General features: G+C 41.9%; 1 protein-coding gene across 1 annotated transcript in view; it reads left to right on the forward strand.

Moving 5' to 3' along the window:
• ARHGAP42 (Rho GTPase activating protein 42) overlaps nucleotides 1–4,636 on the forward strand; it is a gene marked incomplete at both ends in the record, with an annotated part of 167,171 nt that extends 162,535 nt beyond the window's left edge. Inside the window, 2 exons of the mRNA XM_084272899.1 lie at nucleotides 4,236–4,315; nucleotides 4,548–4,636. Coding sequence (XP_084129025.1) covers nucleotides 4,236–4,315; nucleotides 4,548–4,636 — 169 coding nt within the window. The remainder of the gene's footprint in view (nucleotides 1–4,235; nucleotides 4,316–4,547) is intronic.
• Nucleotides 4,637–14,449: the final 9,813 nt, after the last annotated feature.

The following is a 14,449-nucleotide window of genomic DNA, read 5'->3' on the forward strand; positions in this document are numbered from 1 at the left end:
TCACTATGTTCCCTCCTGCATCTAATAGGGGATGGAGAGTCTCCCTGGTCTTTATTTTGTTCTTAATGTATTTATAAAGGGAAGGGGAGGTAAAAGCAGAAGGGCATTAATTTAAGGAAGAAAAGTAAATGAAGAGACTGGAATGATCTTAAGCTAGTATCCTAAACTGAGAGCAATGACTGCTTCAGCAGTCCTGCATCATTTCATCACCACCACTGTCCCTTCTCTTATTTTGTATTGCTCCCTTCTTGTAAACTCTCCCTGTTGTTCCTCAGAGCCTGTGCCACCTGTGTCTGTATATAAAAAGAAAAATCTAACAAAGGAAAAATGTAGCAGTTTGATAATGGATATGGAGAGCAGATAACAAAGCTGAAAACCCTGAAAGGCTTAATAACTTCTCCAGCCTTCATAAGAAAGCAGAAGAGCAACAGTAACAAGGAGAATGGAAAACGAGAGGTCAGCAGGCAAAATGAGGAAGAAATAAGAAGTAGCTCAGCTGTTCTAATAGTGCTGCTCAGGTCTGAGTAAGATTTTGCAACTCAGAGCCAGCTTTGATTTACCCCTCATGGATGTTATGCACATGAAGGCTGATGCTAAAGTCTTTTATTTTTCTTTTTTTTTTTTCTTTGAAGTATGTAGAAATAAGGGTAATATAATGGTAATTGCATCTTGATCTATCCAGTAGAAAGGTCTTCTGAGTTCATAACTCTGCTATCTAATGAGTGTATACAGGACAGAGTGTAAGGCAGGGAAACTATTTTTAAGCTGTCTGGTTTAACACCAGAAATGCTTAAACCAAGATAGTGGTGTTGAACTCTGTGCGATGGTAATTTGTGCTGCTAAAAAGAACTCAGGTTTAGTTATTGATATGTAATCAAATTGAGTGTGGAGGCAATAATCAGGGGCTGGAGAATTGCTCCGGAATTCGGAGTAAATATTCTCAGTATCTGTTTCTCATTATACCATCACACACAGTTTGTAGATAACATTGGGATCTAGTTACTTGGTGTCAGGGAAGAATCCTGTGATTCATGAGCTTTTGAGAAGCTGATTGCTTTGTACCTTGCATTTGTATATCTGTCTAAATATCAAATGCTGGGAAGCTTTCTCTTTCCCAAACTGAGTAGCTCCAAGTCCATGTTTTCTTATCTTCTTTTTACATTCGAGGTAGATGCACTTGGATCAGGTAAAATTGGAAGCTGAAAACCTAATAGTTTAGTAAACATAAGAGGAGAAAATTGCATTCGTTTTCTTAACTTTTTCTAAGCACAATAAAAACCAGTATGTCCTGTTCCAAGAGTAACTTAAATAATTCTGTATCTCATTTAAATATTGCTGTTCTATTATTGTCTAAAATGTCTTCTGTCACAGTATTACTCAGGTGTCCCATTCTTAACATGGGAAACTGACTCAATAGTTATGCCACTAAATAATGAGGTGCTACATTTTAATCAGTTTCAAAATCATATCTTGTCTTCTTTTTATGTTAAGGTAAGCGCACCTGGATCAGAAAGAAAAAAATCATTAGTAATTATTTTATATTCATTACAACAATAATCATTATTAAGAGCAACCCTGCTCTTTTACATGTGTAAAATCCATGATTATGCCATGCAGGAAATAGCTGTTTTGTGAGACTGTTACCGATCTGGGTCAGTATAATTAGAAATCTCTAGTGTTCTTTGTTGTATTGAGCTTGAGAGAAAAAAGAATTAAATTAAGAAAATTAAAAATGAAAAAAAAATCAATCCTAGTTTATGTGTGACCTTCAGTAAAGTTCTCTAATCTTCTGTACATTTTAGTATCTGTTATATAGATTATTGTGTATAAATTTGTATGTATTATATACAGTAATGAAACTTCACACCGGTCTTGTTGACTGCAGATGGCAAGTTCTTTGTAATAGTACGAACCAGGGAGTTGTCATGGAAAAATACCAGAGCTGTCCACACCATCCAAAAGGCAAGCTAAAATTTGATCAAAGTGAACAAACAGGGGTCCAGTGCTCATGTGGTTCTAGTTAGTAGTGGGGATGTATCCACAATGACAGTGCTGACAGAAATGTTTTCAGCATCCTGAAAATAAGGTGCCTTTGGATATCAACGGCATGAGTCAGAGTTCTTGACCTCCTCTGGAAATCTCAACCTGAAATTCTAATCCTTGGTCAATCAGTTGTTCACTTAATCTAAATGAAGGCAAAACACACCACTTGGTCTAGTCATAAATCAGCTTCAGAGTGAGAAATCATCTCTGGAAAGCTCACACATATCCACCCACTCATACCATTTTGGAGATTCAGGTGAATGGTGGTGTGCTAGTACCAAGTGGCACCAGGGTGGGAGGTCAGGGTAGAGGGATACTTGCTGCTGCCTTTAGGAAGTCTGTCCCTGCTTAACCTTACCAGGGGGGTGTGGAACTCCAAAGGTGAAGTGCCATGGCCCCATTGTCAGTGCACAAAATAAAGTAGACTATCCAGTTCCAACCCTCTGCAATGGGCAGGGCACCCTCCAAAGACCAAGTTGCCCAAAGCCCCATCCAACCTGGCCTTGAACACTGCCAGGGAGGGGGCAGCTTCTCTGGGCAACCTGTGCCAGGGCCTCACCACCCTCACAGGAAAGAATTTCTTCCTAATGTCTAATCTAAATGTCCCCTGTTTCAGTTCAAACCCATTCCCCTTTGTCACTCCCTGATAAATTGTCCCTCTTCAGCTTTCCTGTAGGCCCCTTCAGATTCCATAAGGTTGCAAGAAGGTCTCTTCAGAGTCTTCTCTTCTCCAGGCTGAACAAGCCCAACTCTCTCAGCCTGTCTTCATAAGAGAGGTGCTCCAGCCCTCTGATCATCTTTGTGGCCCACTCTGAACTCACTCCAGTAGCTCTATGCCTTTCTTGCACTGGGGATGAAAGCCAGACATGGAAGTCCGTATGAGGTCTCACCAGGGCAGAGTAGAGGGGCAGAATCACCTCCCTTGACCTGCTGATCATGCCAGCCCAGGATATGATTGCCTTTCTGGGTTTCATGCGCTCATTGCTGGGTCTTGTTGAGCTTCTCATCCACCAGCACCCCAAGTCCTTCTCCTCATGGCTGCTTTAAATCCATTCTCCACACAGCCTGTAGTTGTGCTTGGGACTGCCCCGACCTACATGCAGGACCTTGCACTTGGCCCTGTTGGACCTGCAGTTCGCACAGGCCCACCTCTCAAACCCTTCAAGGTCCCTCTGGATGGTATCCCTTCCCTCCAGTGTGTCAATCACACCACACAACTTGGAGGCACTGGCAGACTTGCTGAGGGTTCACTCATTCTTATGCTGTGGGATAGAATCATGGTATACTGAATTAGTTCTTTTACAAGTATCTGTGTAGTGGTTTGTCAGGGTTTCTTCATTTGTTCTTTTTAATGGCATTTTAGTAATGGGCATTCTTTAGTTCTCCAATTCTTGGCAGTTCCAGTGCTTCATTGTTTTAACCAATACAAGAATTTTCCAGCTATAGATTAAGAGGCATAAACGTACCTGTCTAGACGTAGGTGTCTTTGTATCAGGTAATGTTTAAGGAAGCATATTGTTGAAGGTTTCTCTGCAGGCAGTGGAACCTGAGAAGCCATTAGTTTTCTTCCCAAGTAGGTGTCTACTGTAGCAGAAGCCAGGCCTGGAAGCATGCCATGAGCTTGACAGGTAGTCTGCTTATAGACATATAAATGTAGGTGACAGAAGCTGAAACCCACCCCAGACACCTAATTTAAATCTCCCTAGCTGCAATTTAAATCTATGTAAGTCCTTTTTGCAGTCAGCCAGAAGAGCAGATTTCTCCTTTTTGCCACATATTTACCTTTATGGATTATTTTTGTCTGTAGACTGACCAGCTGTATTTTCTCACAAGTCGTGTTTTTAGACCTTTAATGGTCACATTTGAATTGTCCTCAGGCAGCCCATCACTTGCCTCAAGCAATATGCCCAGCTCAATGCTCATTTGAATGACAGCTTCAACTAGAAGGAAAGAATGATTTTACGAGTTATTGGGTGTAGGTCTCTTTGTGCAATCACATTTTTGTTAACTCCAGTAAGCTTAGAGTTATTGTCTGCTGTAATTCCGCTCCTCTGAACTGCTGTGTGACTAGTCATTCCCATCCTGCATTTGTGCAACTGGCTATTCCTACACTTCCCAGCTTTTAATTGAATTTCTTTGCTCATTTTCCCTTGTTGCCTTGTTGATCGCAAGCGTGTGTTTTTCTCTTTCAGACAAGCCAAAGCCATGTACTCCTGTAAGGCTGAGCATAGTCATGAGCTGTCTTTCCCACAGGGGGCAATATTTTCCAACGGTAAGATACGGTTTCCATTCTCTTTGTACAATACAAAAGTAGAAAACACAGAACTGATTATCCACAAGATAACGAGAGCATAATCCCATTTGCAGCTCGCAGTTAGTTCATTGGTTTTCCAATGGCCCTAGAATCAAGACTGGCTAAATAAATGCATGAGCCATATGCAGGATATTTTAGCAGTGTTAATTTGTTGTAAATACATTTTGTTTGTGTGGCTGTTCTCTTGCAGTGTATCCATCAGTGGAACCGGGCTGGTTAAAAGCAACTTACGAAGGCAAAACAGGACTCGTTCCTGAGAATTATGTTGTCTTCCTCTAGTAAGCTTTAGTGGACAGCAATATCTTCATGGTATCCATGGTAACAAATAATAAGCACTGTGATTTTTATCTGACACAGATACGGGATCAGCCCATTAGCTGAGTGGTAGTTTTCCTTCAGATACTGCAGCTGCAGGTTGCACAGCTCCCTATCAACGGAACAGAATGTAATGAAACAGTTAACAGTTTCTGTACTGAAGACGGTACTCTGTTTAAATAACTTCCATTGTTTGCTAAAGGTTGTTCTGTTCTTCTTTTATGGGTAAGGAACACCAGTAATAAAACCAAAAAAGTTGCCATTTAGCTGCAGACCTTCAGGTCCTGGGGTGTTGCTTGCAGAAGTGTGAAATTTAGAGGCAATGCACTCTTGACATTTCTTGCAATCTATGGTTTTTAATACAGACAATTGTATTTTTTTTCATAGTGTTAGTAATGCTTCTACTGGGATCTGAATTCTCCCTTAGAAGACTCTGTTCCAAGATTAGTCCTGATCATTTCAAATACGAAATGAGTCTTCCATAAATCAGAAGTTTGAACTTCTATTAGTCCTTGAGATTAAAATATGGTATAGAATTTATGCAACTGATAACTAAATCAGTTTATACACTTCCTGAGCAGTAAGTGCTCATTCAAAATGTGATACATATATGTTTAATGGATGTTTCAAATAGTTCTTAAATTTCCTCTTTTCTATATAAGCATAGACAATATTAACAACTTTTATTCTTATGATACCCATCATCTGGAAGATATTCTCAGCGTATCTCAGAACAACATCTGTAGAAAACAAGCAGATGCTGAGTCTAGAGTGATTGGTAGTCATGAGAAGCTAGCAGTGAAAAACAGCACTATGTTTTGAAACCTGAGATAAATTGTAACTGAGTTCTTTCCCATGTTTTTCCATTGCAAATAAGACAAATGGCCCAAGTAGCTAATTTTATAAACTATGAATGCTGAAAGCTGCATGTAGCAATAAAAGTATTTTAGTATTATTTCTCCTGACTTTTGCTAAACTCTTTGACAAAGATTTCTCCCCTTTTCCCAGAATAAAAAAGCCTTATTTTTCAAAGGTTTTGTAAAGACCCATTAACGGTTCCTGATAGGACTGAAAAAAAACCCCAACACAGACACACACACACACCCCCACACCCACACACACCCCTGCAACCAAAAAGTCCTCAAACCAACCCCAAAAACATAAGCAATTTTCCAGTTCTGAGCATCTTTCTTGCACACCTTGAGGGAAGTCGTGCAGTGCTTGTTTGGCCACCTACCATGCCCGACTGATAAACCAAGAGATTTAAGCTCCATGATAGTAATTCTTCAGCATTAGTGCTACAGAAAGAATTCACTGCTTCTTAGACCTATCAAGGCTTAGCTCTTTCTTTAGTAACAGAAAACAATATATAAATCTTCTGTTGATTTCTAAGATGCCTGCTGCTTCCAGAAAGTTTAAGAACTTCAAACTAAAAACATCGTTAATCTTGTAACCACTTTTTTTTTCCCCATAGCCTTTTTCTTGTTTAAATTAGAAAATAAGATTGATTGCCAGCATGAAGCAGCACATCAGAACTTCCTTTACTTGTATATAGTGCATGATTTGTGCAGAACAATTCTGTGTTGGGATTCAGGCTGGTAGCAAAACTCTATAGGACCCTTCTTCTCGCTAATTAAAGTATCAAAGTGCTCAGGGAAGGAGAGAGGCTTGTAAGAGCATCCTCACAAAAATGCTCTGGCTTTTCAGAGTGGGACTCTGGGTAAGGATGATGGCAGGCAGTTGAGGACAGACCCCTTGTATTGGTGACTGACTGACCTGCGTTCTTTCTTCACTCTGAAACAGTTTCATTAAGCCAATGAATTTCTTAAGGCAAGCCAAGTTCTCTCAGTGCAAGCTATGCCTGAGAGCACTATTGCCTTGAGAAGATCAATGGCTGGGTTGTGGTTTTGCTGTATTTCACAATCCCAAAGTTGCAGACTGTCAGAAGGCTTACCTCTGGTGACCTTCCCAGAAGTGCTGCTGCAGCCAGAAAGGAGCAGAAGGGGAGGCAGAGCTTGGAGCAGGGGCTGGAGGCCCAGCACACGTCTCAGGCAGGCAGGGAAATGCAGTGGTCTGGGGAACACAAACACACTTCTTTTCTCTGTTGCACTGGTGTCAGTGGCAAACGGACCTTTGTTGAACAACCTTTCATGACCTCTTATACCTCTTAGGAGGAATTCAGTGTTGTGAAATTCTTGAGGAATGGTGAAATAGAAAATGCTTGCTCTTGTTTGCTTTGCTTTAGCCTGATTTTAAAAGAAGGGGGGAGAAAAGCTGACCTTAGGTACTATCTCACAGCCTGTGGAGCTATTCCCCAGTACTGTATTTTGAAACCAGCTGGTCTGTGTGCAAGCTAGAGGACTCAAAGATGCTGAGTTTGTTATGAATTTTGTGTAAATGCAAAGGTCTGTTACAGATAAAGTTGAGTCTGTAAGTGCTGAGGGAAAGGTTGTAGAAGGAGCTGGAGGAAACCCTGTGGAGAGGTGTTCTGTCTATTCCCGTGCATTCATCTCACATTAGACACAGAAGTGAATTGCAGAAGACAACTTCAGAAGAAACTGGATCCCATTCATTCTGCTGCTCACAAGACAAATCTGTATTTTCCTCTGTAAGACTCTGCACTTTTTCAGGTCCTCCTGAATCAGCCATGATGATCACAGGAATAATTTTTAATTGTGTTAGCTTTAAAATGGGGTTTCCATCTGAAAAAGGGTTGTGGCCATTCTTAATTGCAGCAGACCACTCGGTGGGATGAGGAGAGTTGTCCATTTTTTGAACTAATTTATGTTTTGTCTGTTCCTCTCTCTGTGGTACATAACAAGCACTTTCTGTATAATCCCACTGTGGAGCTGTGGATGCCCCAGCTCTTCCCTGCCTTTCCAGGAGGGAGTTTTTCTTTACAAGAAGCTGTACAATGAATTGAAGAGTTAAGTAACTAAGTGTTCAGCGACTGAAATGGGAGAGAGGGCAGCACCAAAGTTTGTCTATGATACTCTCTCTCAGGCCGACCAAAAATTCCTTCTGATAATTGCAAAGGATCAGAAATCCATAGAACATTTAAGTGAAGATGTAATATCTTGATAGCGCCTTACCAGAAAATTAGGCAACCTGAACTAAATTAGTTCATAGTACTGATTTACTGGGGTTTTTCAATGAAAGTCAGAGTCACTCTACAAGCAAAGATTGCGCAATTTATAAAAATTATCATTATTATCCTCCTCCCTAAAAGGATGCAGCTGTTTTTTTCCAAACATCACTGTAAAGCACGAGGTAGATGACACATTGTAATTGCTGTTTGTCTTGTGGAAATAATGTCTGTACCCACAATGTACATGATTATCCGTGGTTTCTCTTCCTTAAACCTTTTGATACGTGTTGCAGCACAACGTGAATCAAATTAATAGTGTGAAGGACTGATATATTGTATGATAAATATGTAAAGTATATTAATATTTTATATTCACACTTTTTATTAATGATGATAAAGATGAAAAAATATTTTTTGTGTAATTCCTATGAGTTCAGTATTAAGATGTCTTTGCCATATTTGGCATTTAGAGTTCTATGTAACAAAACTCTTAAATTAAACCATAGCTATTACTTATGTCACTAATCTATAAAGTTCATTGCTCAGTTATTTCTGGAAAAAAAGGATGCACAGGTTTGCTGACCAGCGCTAGTCTATGATAGTAATAGTAACTTATTTTCCTTTCAAATATTTTCTGGTGCTAATCTCTATTTTTGCCCATAATTGGATTGAATTGTAATGTGCCTTTAGGAAAGATATTTTAGGGGAGGAAAAGTTGCAGAATTCAGCAGTTCAGAACAATAATTACTACCACAACAAAAAAAGCATTGTATGGCAGTAATTGGATTTTTTTTTTGTTACATTTCTCCACCAGTCTATTTTCTCCTTAATAAGATTGAGTGGGCATAGAGAATGAAACTAAGCATGTTGTTCCTCATACTGCCTTTCCTGAGGCAGGAGTCTGTTCTGGTTTGGATTGAGCGGCAAGAAGAGAAATCCCAGTAGGGGAGCCCATCCTCCAGACTGGGGTGGATCTTCTCCACCCATGGAAACTCTCAAAGCTCTCAAATTTATAGTGAGGGTCTGCTGGCCAGAAGCCCCCATAAAGCAAATGGAATTGTCTGTTAATGGGGTAAGATATGATATGGCTTGGCATTATCCTTCCTTTCAGCAGAGTGCCCTATGGGGATCGTTTAATTGCCAGAGATGGAGCTGTCGGCCAAGTTCAGTCCTGCTCTTTGTGCTCACACAGCCCTGACAGCACCTGCTGCTGCAGCCCCTACAGGTACTGCTCCTGCAAAAGTCAGACTATTGATCAGGCTGCTTCAGACCAAGTTGGGAGGGCTCTTAATTTGGATAAGATTTTGCATGGCCTTGAGAGTTTGCTTTGGTTTGTTTTAGTAGGGTGCTTGGTATCCAAACAGCTACTAATTCAGTGTTGTACTTCAGACACAGAAAATCATAGCATTGTTTTTCTTGCCCTCTATGTGGCAGTATTTAATAAGCCATTGGATTATCCTTGTTATTTTAAGTGTAGGGAGTGATGCTTCAACCCTTGGATATCTCAGCTGAAAACTATTCTGAATCAGAGCTTTTTGCAAGTGTTTTATTAGGAATTGTCATTAAAGTTCTGGCACTAATGACAGCACAGTGATCTCAGCACAAAAAATTTGTTCCAGCAAAGGGCAAAGCAGCTGAACAGAGCACATGGATGGTTTCAGTTTTCAATCCTATTTATGACAATTTCAGAGGTATTAGAGTTTATAGGGGTTACTTTAGATACTATATGGTATTTGAATAGGAAAATATATACAATCAATAACTATATATATTTAATAAAGTCCTACTAAATTATCTTATTGAACTCTCTGTTTATTTTGTAGTGTGGTTTCAATAATTATCTGCACTCTGTATATATCTACATGTAAATAACTGTTATGACATGCATAAGCTGACTTGCTGACATAATTCTATGTTGTACCTTACACTGTATTTCAAAATATTTGAAAAAACTTTACAAAATAAAAGCCTTCCTACACAAAGTGGTTTCTTTATTTTTTTCAAGTTTGGTCTCGGGTTAAGCCTTTTTTTCCCCAAGTAATAACATTTTTATGCTACTTCCATCCCTATCTGCGTTTTTCACTGAAGTTTCACCCATGATGATGCTTTACGTAGAGGATGTTGGTCCCAACGCTGAGCAGTGGGCATGTGTATGAACACCAGACAATTGTACGTCACCTGCTGTCCTGGTCTCATGGAAATCTCCAAATTTGTGTCTGTTGAGGGAAAGAAAATGACAATTTTGTGTGTTAGGTAACAAGAAGCCCAACCTTGGTATAGCAAAACATCGTTGTCTAGGTCTTTGCTTCTGAAAATTAGCTGGTGGTTGACTCATGGGAGGGGTGCTGGTGGCGTGATTCCAGCACTACTGCCTGTGAGGGATTTGACCTCAGTGGAGTGGTTTCTGCAAGTTTCTTAGTGTCCTTCCTAGCATTTCTCCAAGGATTTTCTCTTTGGGGACCTGCAGCTTTCCCAGCCTGCAGGAGTAATTTCCATTGCCTGCTGGGCCCGTGGTTAGGCGAACTGAGGTGGCCTGCCTCGCCTGTCTCCTGAAGCGACTCCAAAACCTAGGAACCTTTTACACACCTGGAACAATCAGGCTTTATTAGGGTACTAATTAAAAAATAACCCCACTTCTTAAACAAGGAAGATCAAACCAGCCAGCTGACAAACCCTTTCCCTGTCCCCTGTGCTTAGACTTGGCCACTGCATCAGACCCAGGGAAGAAGGACATGTGCCCTGCAGAGGAGCAGCATCCTGCGCAGCGCAGGCCCAGCAGGAAGGAAAGGCTCCTTAGCCAGGGACCCCACCGGGCTGGCAATGCTGCTTAGGGCTGGATTAGCTGTGCTGGAGGAGGAGAGGGGCTGCAGTAAGGGTGTCTAGAGCTGAGCTGCACCTTACTGCCCGTAACTGAAGCTTCCTGAACTCCACCCAAGATGGGTGTAACAATTATGCTCGAAGCTGTCACCCAGCGGAAACCTGACTGACCCTGTCACCGCTCATTCCCCAAAATGCTCCCTGGCACCACGGGGACATTGGGAAAGCAGGTAAATCTGAGGGCATTGGCAAAGCAGAGTGCAGATGCCCAGAGTTACCTGCCCTGTCTGACGGGTCTGTGCCCACCGGGCCGTGACACCTCAGGCTGCGCCCCTACCTGCATCGCCCAGCACCGTGTGTGACCGCTGGGTCTGGGGCTGTGCGGCACGTGTGGCGTGAGTCACCTCTGAATTACTGTGATTCAGAGCCACAGATGCCCTGCTCTGTGTAGGGAGCAGGCATCAGGGGAAATAAGTAATAAATGCATTTGGATAGTTTGTCGAAAATAAAAAGCTCATCCCAGGATTTAGTGAAAAATCTGAAGTAAAATGGCTGTATTTCTCTGTTAGAGCTTTCTGTCCTCTCCCATGGGGATGTGTGCTCCTTGGCTTGCACATCCTTCAATCTGCAGCAGTGAACACAGACTAGTTTGAGGTCTTGACTAAGCCCTAAAATAGATCTCATCCCTCATTTTTCCAGTATCTATAGGGCCATTCTACTTGACATCGTGGAATAATTAAGATTTTTCCCTATTTCTGGGAAATAAATGTGCTGGCTTACTGTATTTTGGTGTTTCAGTGAGCATTAAAAAGTAAAAAGGCATCAATTCCTGTGACACTAACTCGGTGTTACTGTATTTTCACTGAATTGAGAAATCCTAGGGGACGAACACTACTACCTGTGTCTCTTCATTATTTGGTTGCATTAAGGCACCTTACAGCACATAATCCCCACACGTGGATCTCCTGGCCTGCAGGCTTGATAACCTATGACATTGGTTGCAGAGCAGTTGACCTGTGGAATAGTTGTGGCATAAAACAGATGCTGGAGTGAGCCATGGTGGGCAGTGGGAGCCCCTGCAGTGCTTGGCCAAGGGGAAGCAGGATGTGAGAGGGTGTCTGCAGCCGCACTGGCCGTGTCTCCCATGGAGCTGTGCCCACCGTAGCCCCCGTGCTTGTTAGGAGGAGAAATTTCAGTGATGCAAGGAAATGACAAAGATGTAGGCCAAGCAAGCTTAAGAGTCAGTTCAGGTCCCGTTCGGGAGCGTTTTCTTGTGAAATAGGCATGATTCCTTTGAAACCTACTTGCCTTTAACACGTATGTTATCCTTATTAAATATGATAAATAAGGTATTTTTACTTCTAAAATTTTATTTCCTGTTTACAAAGCTTTTCCTGTGTCATTTCAATTATCACCGATACAGGAAGAAAGTATTGAAAGATATTCTTGGCTTCTTTTGCAACGGTTGGCTGCTTTTCTATTGTATTTATGGCAAGGAGCTCAAAAGCTGAACTAGCCCAGAGCAAGTGCCTTTGCCAAAGATCATGGTGTGCTTTTTTAATGTAAACATGCAGGGATTCATGGGAACATTGAGTGACCTCCACAGCCGGTACAGAAAGGAGTCTTAATTCTCCTGAAAGTACTTTGGTAATTGGAATACATCTTTCTGCCAGTATAATTGAGGAACTGATTAGTTAGACTTAGCACGGGTGTATTTCATTTAAAATTACTGTTAATGGCTCTCGGGTGCCCTTAGAAGGGATCAGAGTTCTGTCTGAAGGGAAAACATCAGTGCCTTATTTTTGTTGATGGTCATTGCTTTTGTCTTCTGACCAAAGAATAGTAATAATTAAAAAATAAATAAAAAAGATAAACTCGCTGCTGACCTCCTGGATTGTGGGCATTTTCAAACTAGGCTTTAAAAGGGCATGTTTTGCTCTGTGACAGCCATGAGCTCCATCCCCACCAGCAAGCAGGGGGCTCAGGAGGGCTGGTGGGCTCAGCACAGGTGGACTCGGGGTGGCTGGAGGGCATGCAGAGTGTGCCAGGACAGCACAGCTCAGAGCAGGAGCCAGGGGCTTGCTCCAAACATGCTCTATCATGCAGACATGACCATATGCTCGTGGGATCACTAGGGAAATTGTCAGGGCACTCCATAAGCAGGTGAGATAGCTGTGTGGTGGGAAGCCCCATGAGAAACCTTTCAGAGGACAATTCACAAACCTGGGCGGAAGAAAAATAAGAAACCTGAGCTTGCTCAATCTGTGCAGTGTTACTCCAAATAAATTAACTGGCATACAGGATACAACTGGTTCCTAGAATGAAACAAATGCCGTTTGCAAGGACCTCACAAGAAGATAACAAAGATTAGGGCTTCACTGTGGCTGAGCAGGAAAGTTGGAGGCTGTGAAAACAGTGAAGACTGCGAGTCCTGAATTACCACAAAACAGGCAGAATGCCTCTCCACAGGGAAGATACACCCAAAGAATCCCACCCATGTCTGAGAGCTCCATGGACATGTGAAGGAAGCAGGTAGCTAGCAGAAGACATGAGAGAGAGATTTAGGTGCAAAGAAATTGCATTAGGCAGTGGTGATGCAAATAGATCTTTATAAATCCACAGCTTCAATAGCAACTTTAAGTTTGTTGTTTCCTGCTGTTGCTGTTGGTTGGAGGATGCTTGTGTTCTGTCATGAAAAACCCTGCTTCTTTTCTGTAATTATAACAAATCATGCCTGCCATGGGTGGGAAAGTGGTCCTTCTGCACAATGCCCTGCCTCCTCTGCTATGGCATCTCCCCAGACCCTTCCTTGAGGAATCTACAGTGAATGCCATACCAATGTTTGTCAGCTTCCAGCTACGATCTGTACCACTGTTTCATTTTGGAATGAGTCCTTCTCTCTGCCCTCCCTATCCCCCTGTAGTTCAGACAATGCAAAACCAACAAAGCACAATTAATTTTACCTTTGGAGCAGCATAGAACCAGGTTGAACAGGAGGGTCAGGTTCTGCCACTGCTGAAGCCTTTCCTTAATAGTTTTTTCTCACCTTTGTTTAAATGATGCCTTGAAACATTTCCTGTCTAAATGAACTGGGGAGCCAAACACCCAGGTACCTCTAAGCACATCACTGTGAGAGACTCAGGTGAATATCACTGTGATTTTTAGTTAACACAATTAGCTTGGCTGGATAGTTTCTATCCAGAGGGAAAATCAAGAAAGGGCATTTTGTTACTGCAGTGTTTTTTGTGTGCATCCCTCACAAACAGCTCATCTCTTTCCCTCTTTCCAAGGTACTTTCCAAGGTCAGTCTTCCCTTCACGAGTGAGTAGAACAGTGGTAACACAAACCCCACCACGGCATGGTGGGGGAGTGAGGGCAGCAGACCTCCTCGTAGTGCTACCTCAGCCTCAGCTGGGTTCAGTGCCTTCTCCAGAGCTGCAGCATCTTCGTTGTTGACACACACAAAAGGAAATGATGGTTTCACCTGAATCACTGCATGGCAGGATCTCTGACACTGCTTCTTTCTTTCCCTTAGGCAACACAAAATAGCAGGGCTGTCTTCCCTGTGAGCAGCAGATGATTGCTGAATGAACTCATTAGTATGTTTAGGGGGAAGTTCACCTGTGCTGTGCAGAGATGAATCAGTCTGTGTCTGTGTCTGTGTCTGTATCAGCAGCTGTATCTTCGTGGAGTCTGAGATGTTACAGTGAAAAAACATCTCATTTAAGCAGGCTGTTATTAGCTAAAGGTTAACGCAAAGGCTTCTACCCCAACGGGCTTAAACATCTCATTTCAAATAATGAACAACATTATTTTTACTCTTTATGACCTCCCATTATCACGTCTGTTAAAAACACCCAAACCCGTCTTTG

The sequence above is a fragment of the Gallinula chloropus genome, assembly GCF_964237585.1.
Source record: "Gallinula chloropus genome assembly, chromosome: 1".
NCBI lineage: Eukaryota > Metazoa > Chordata > Aves > Gruiformes > Rallidae > Gallinula > Gallinula chloropus.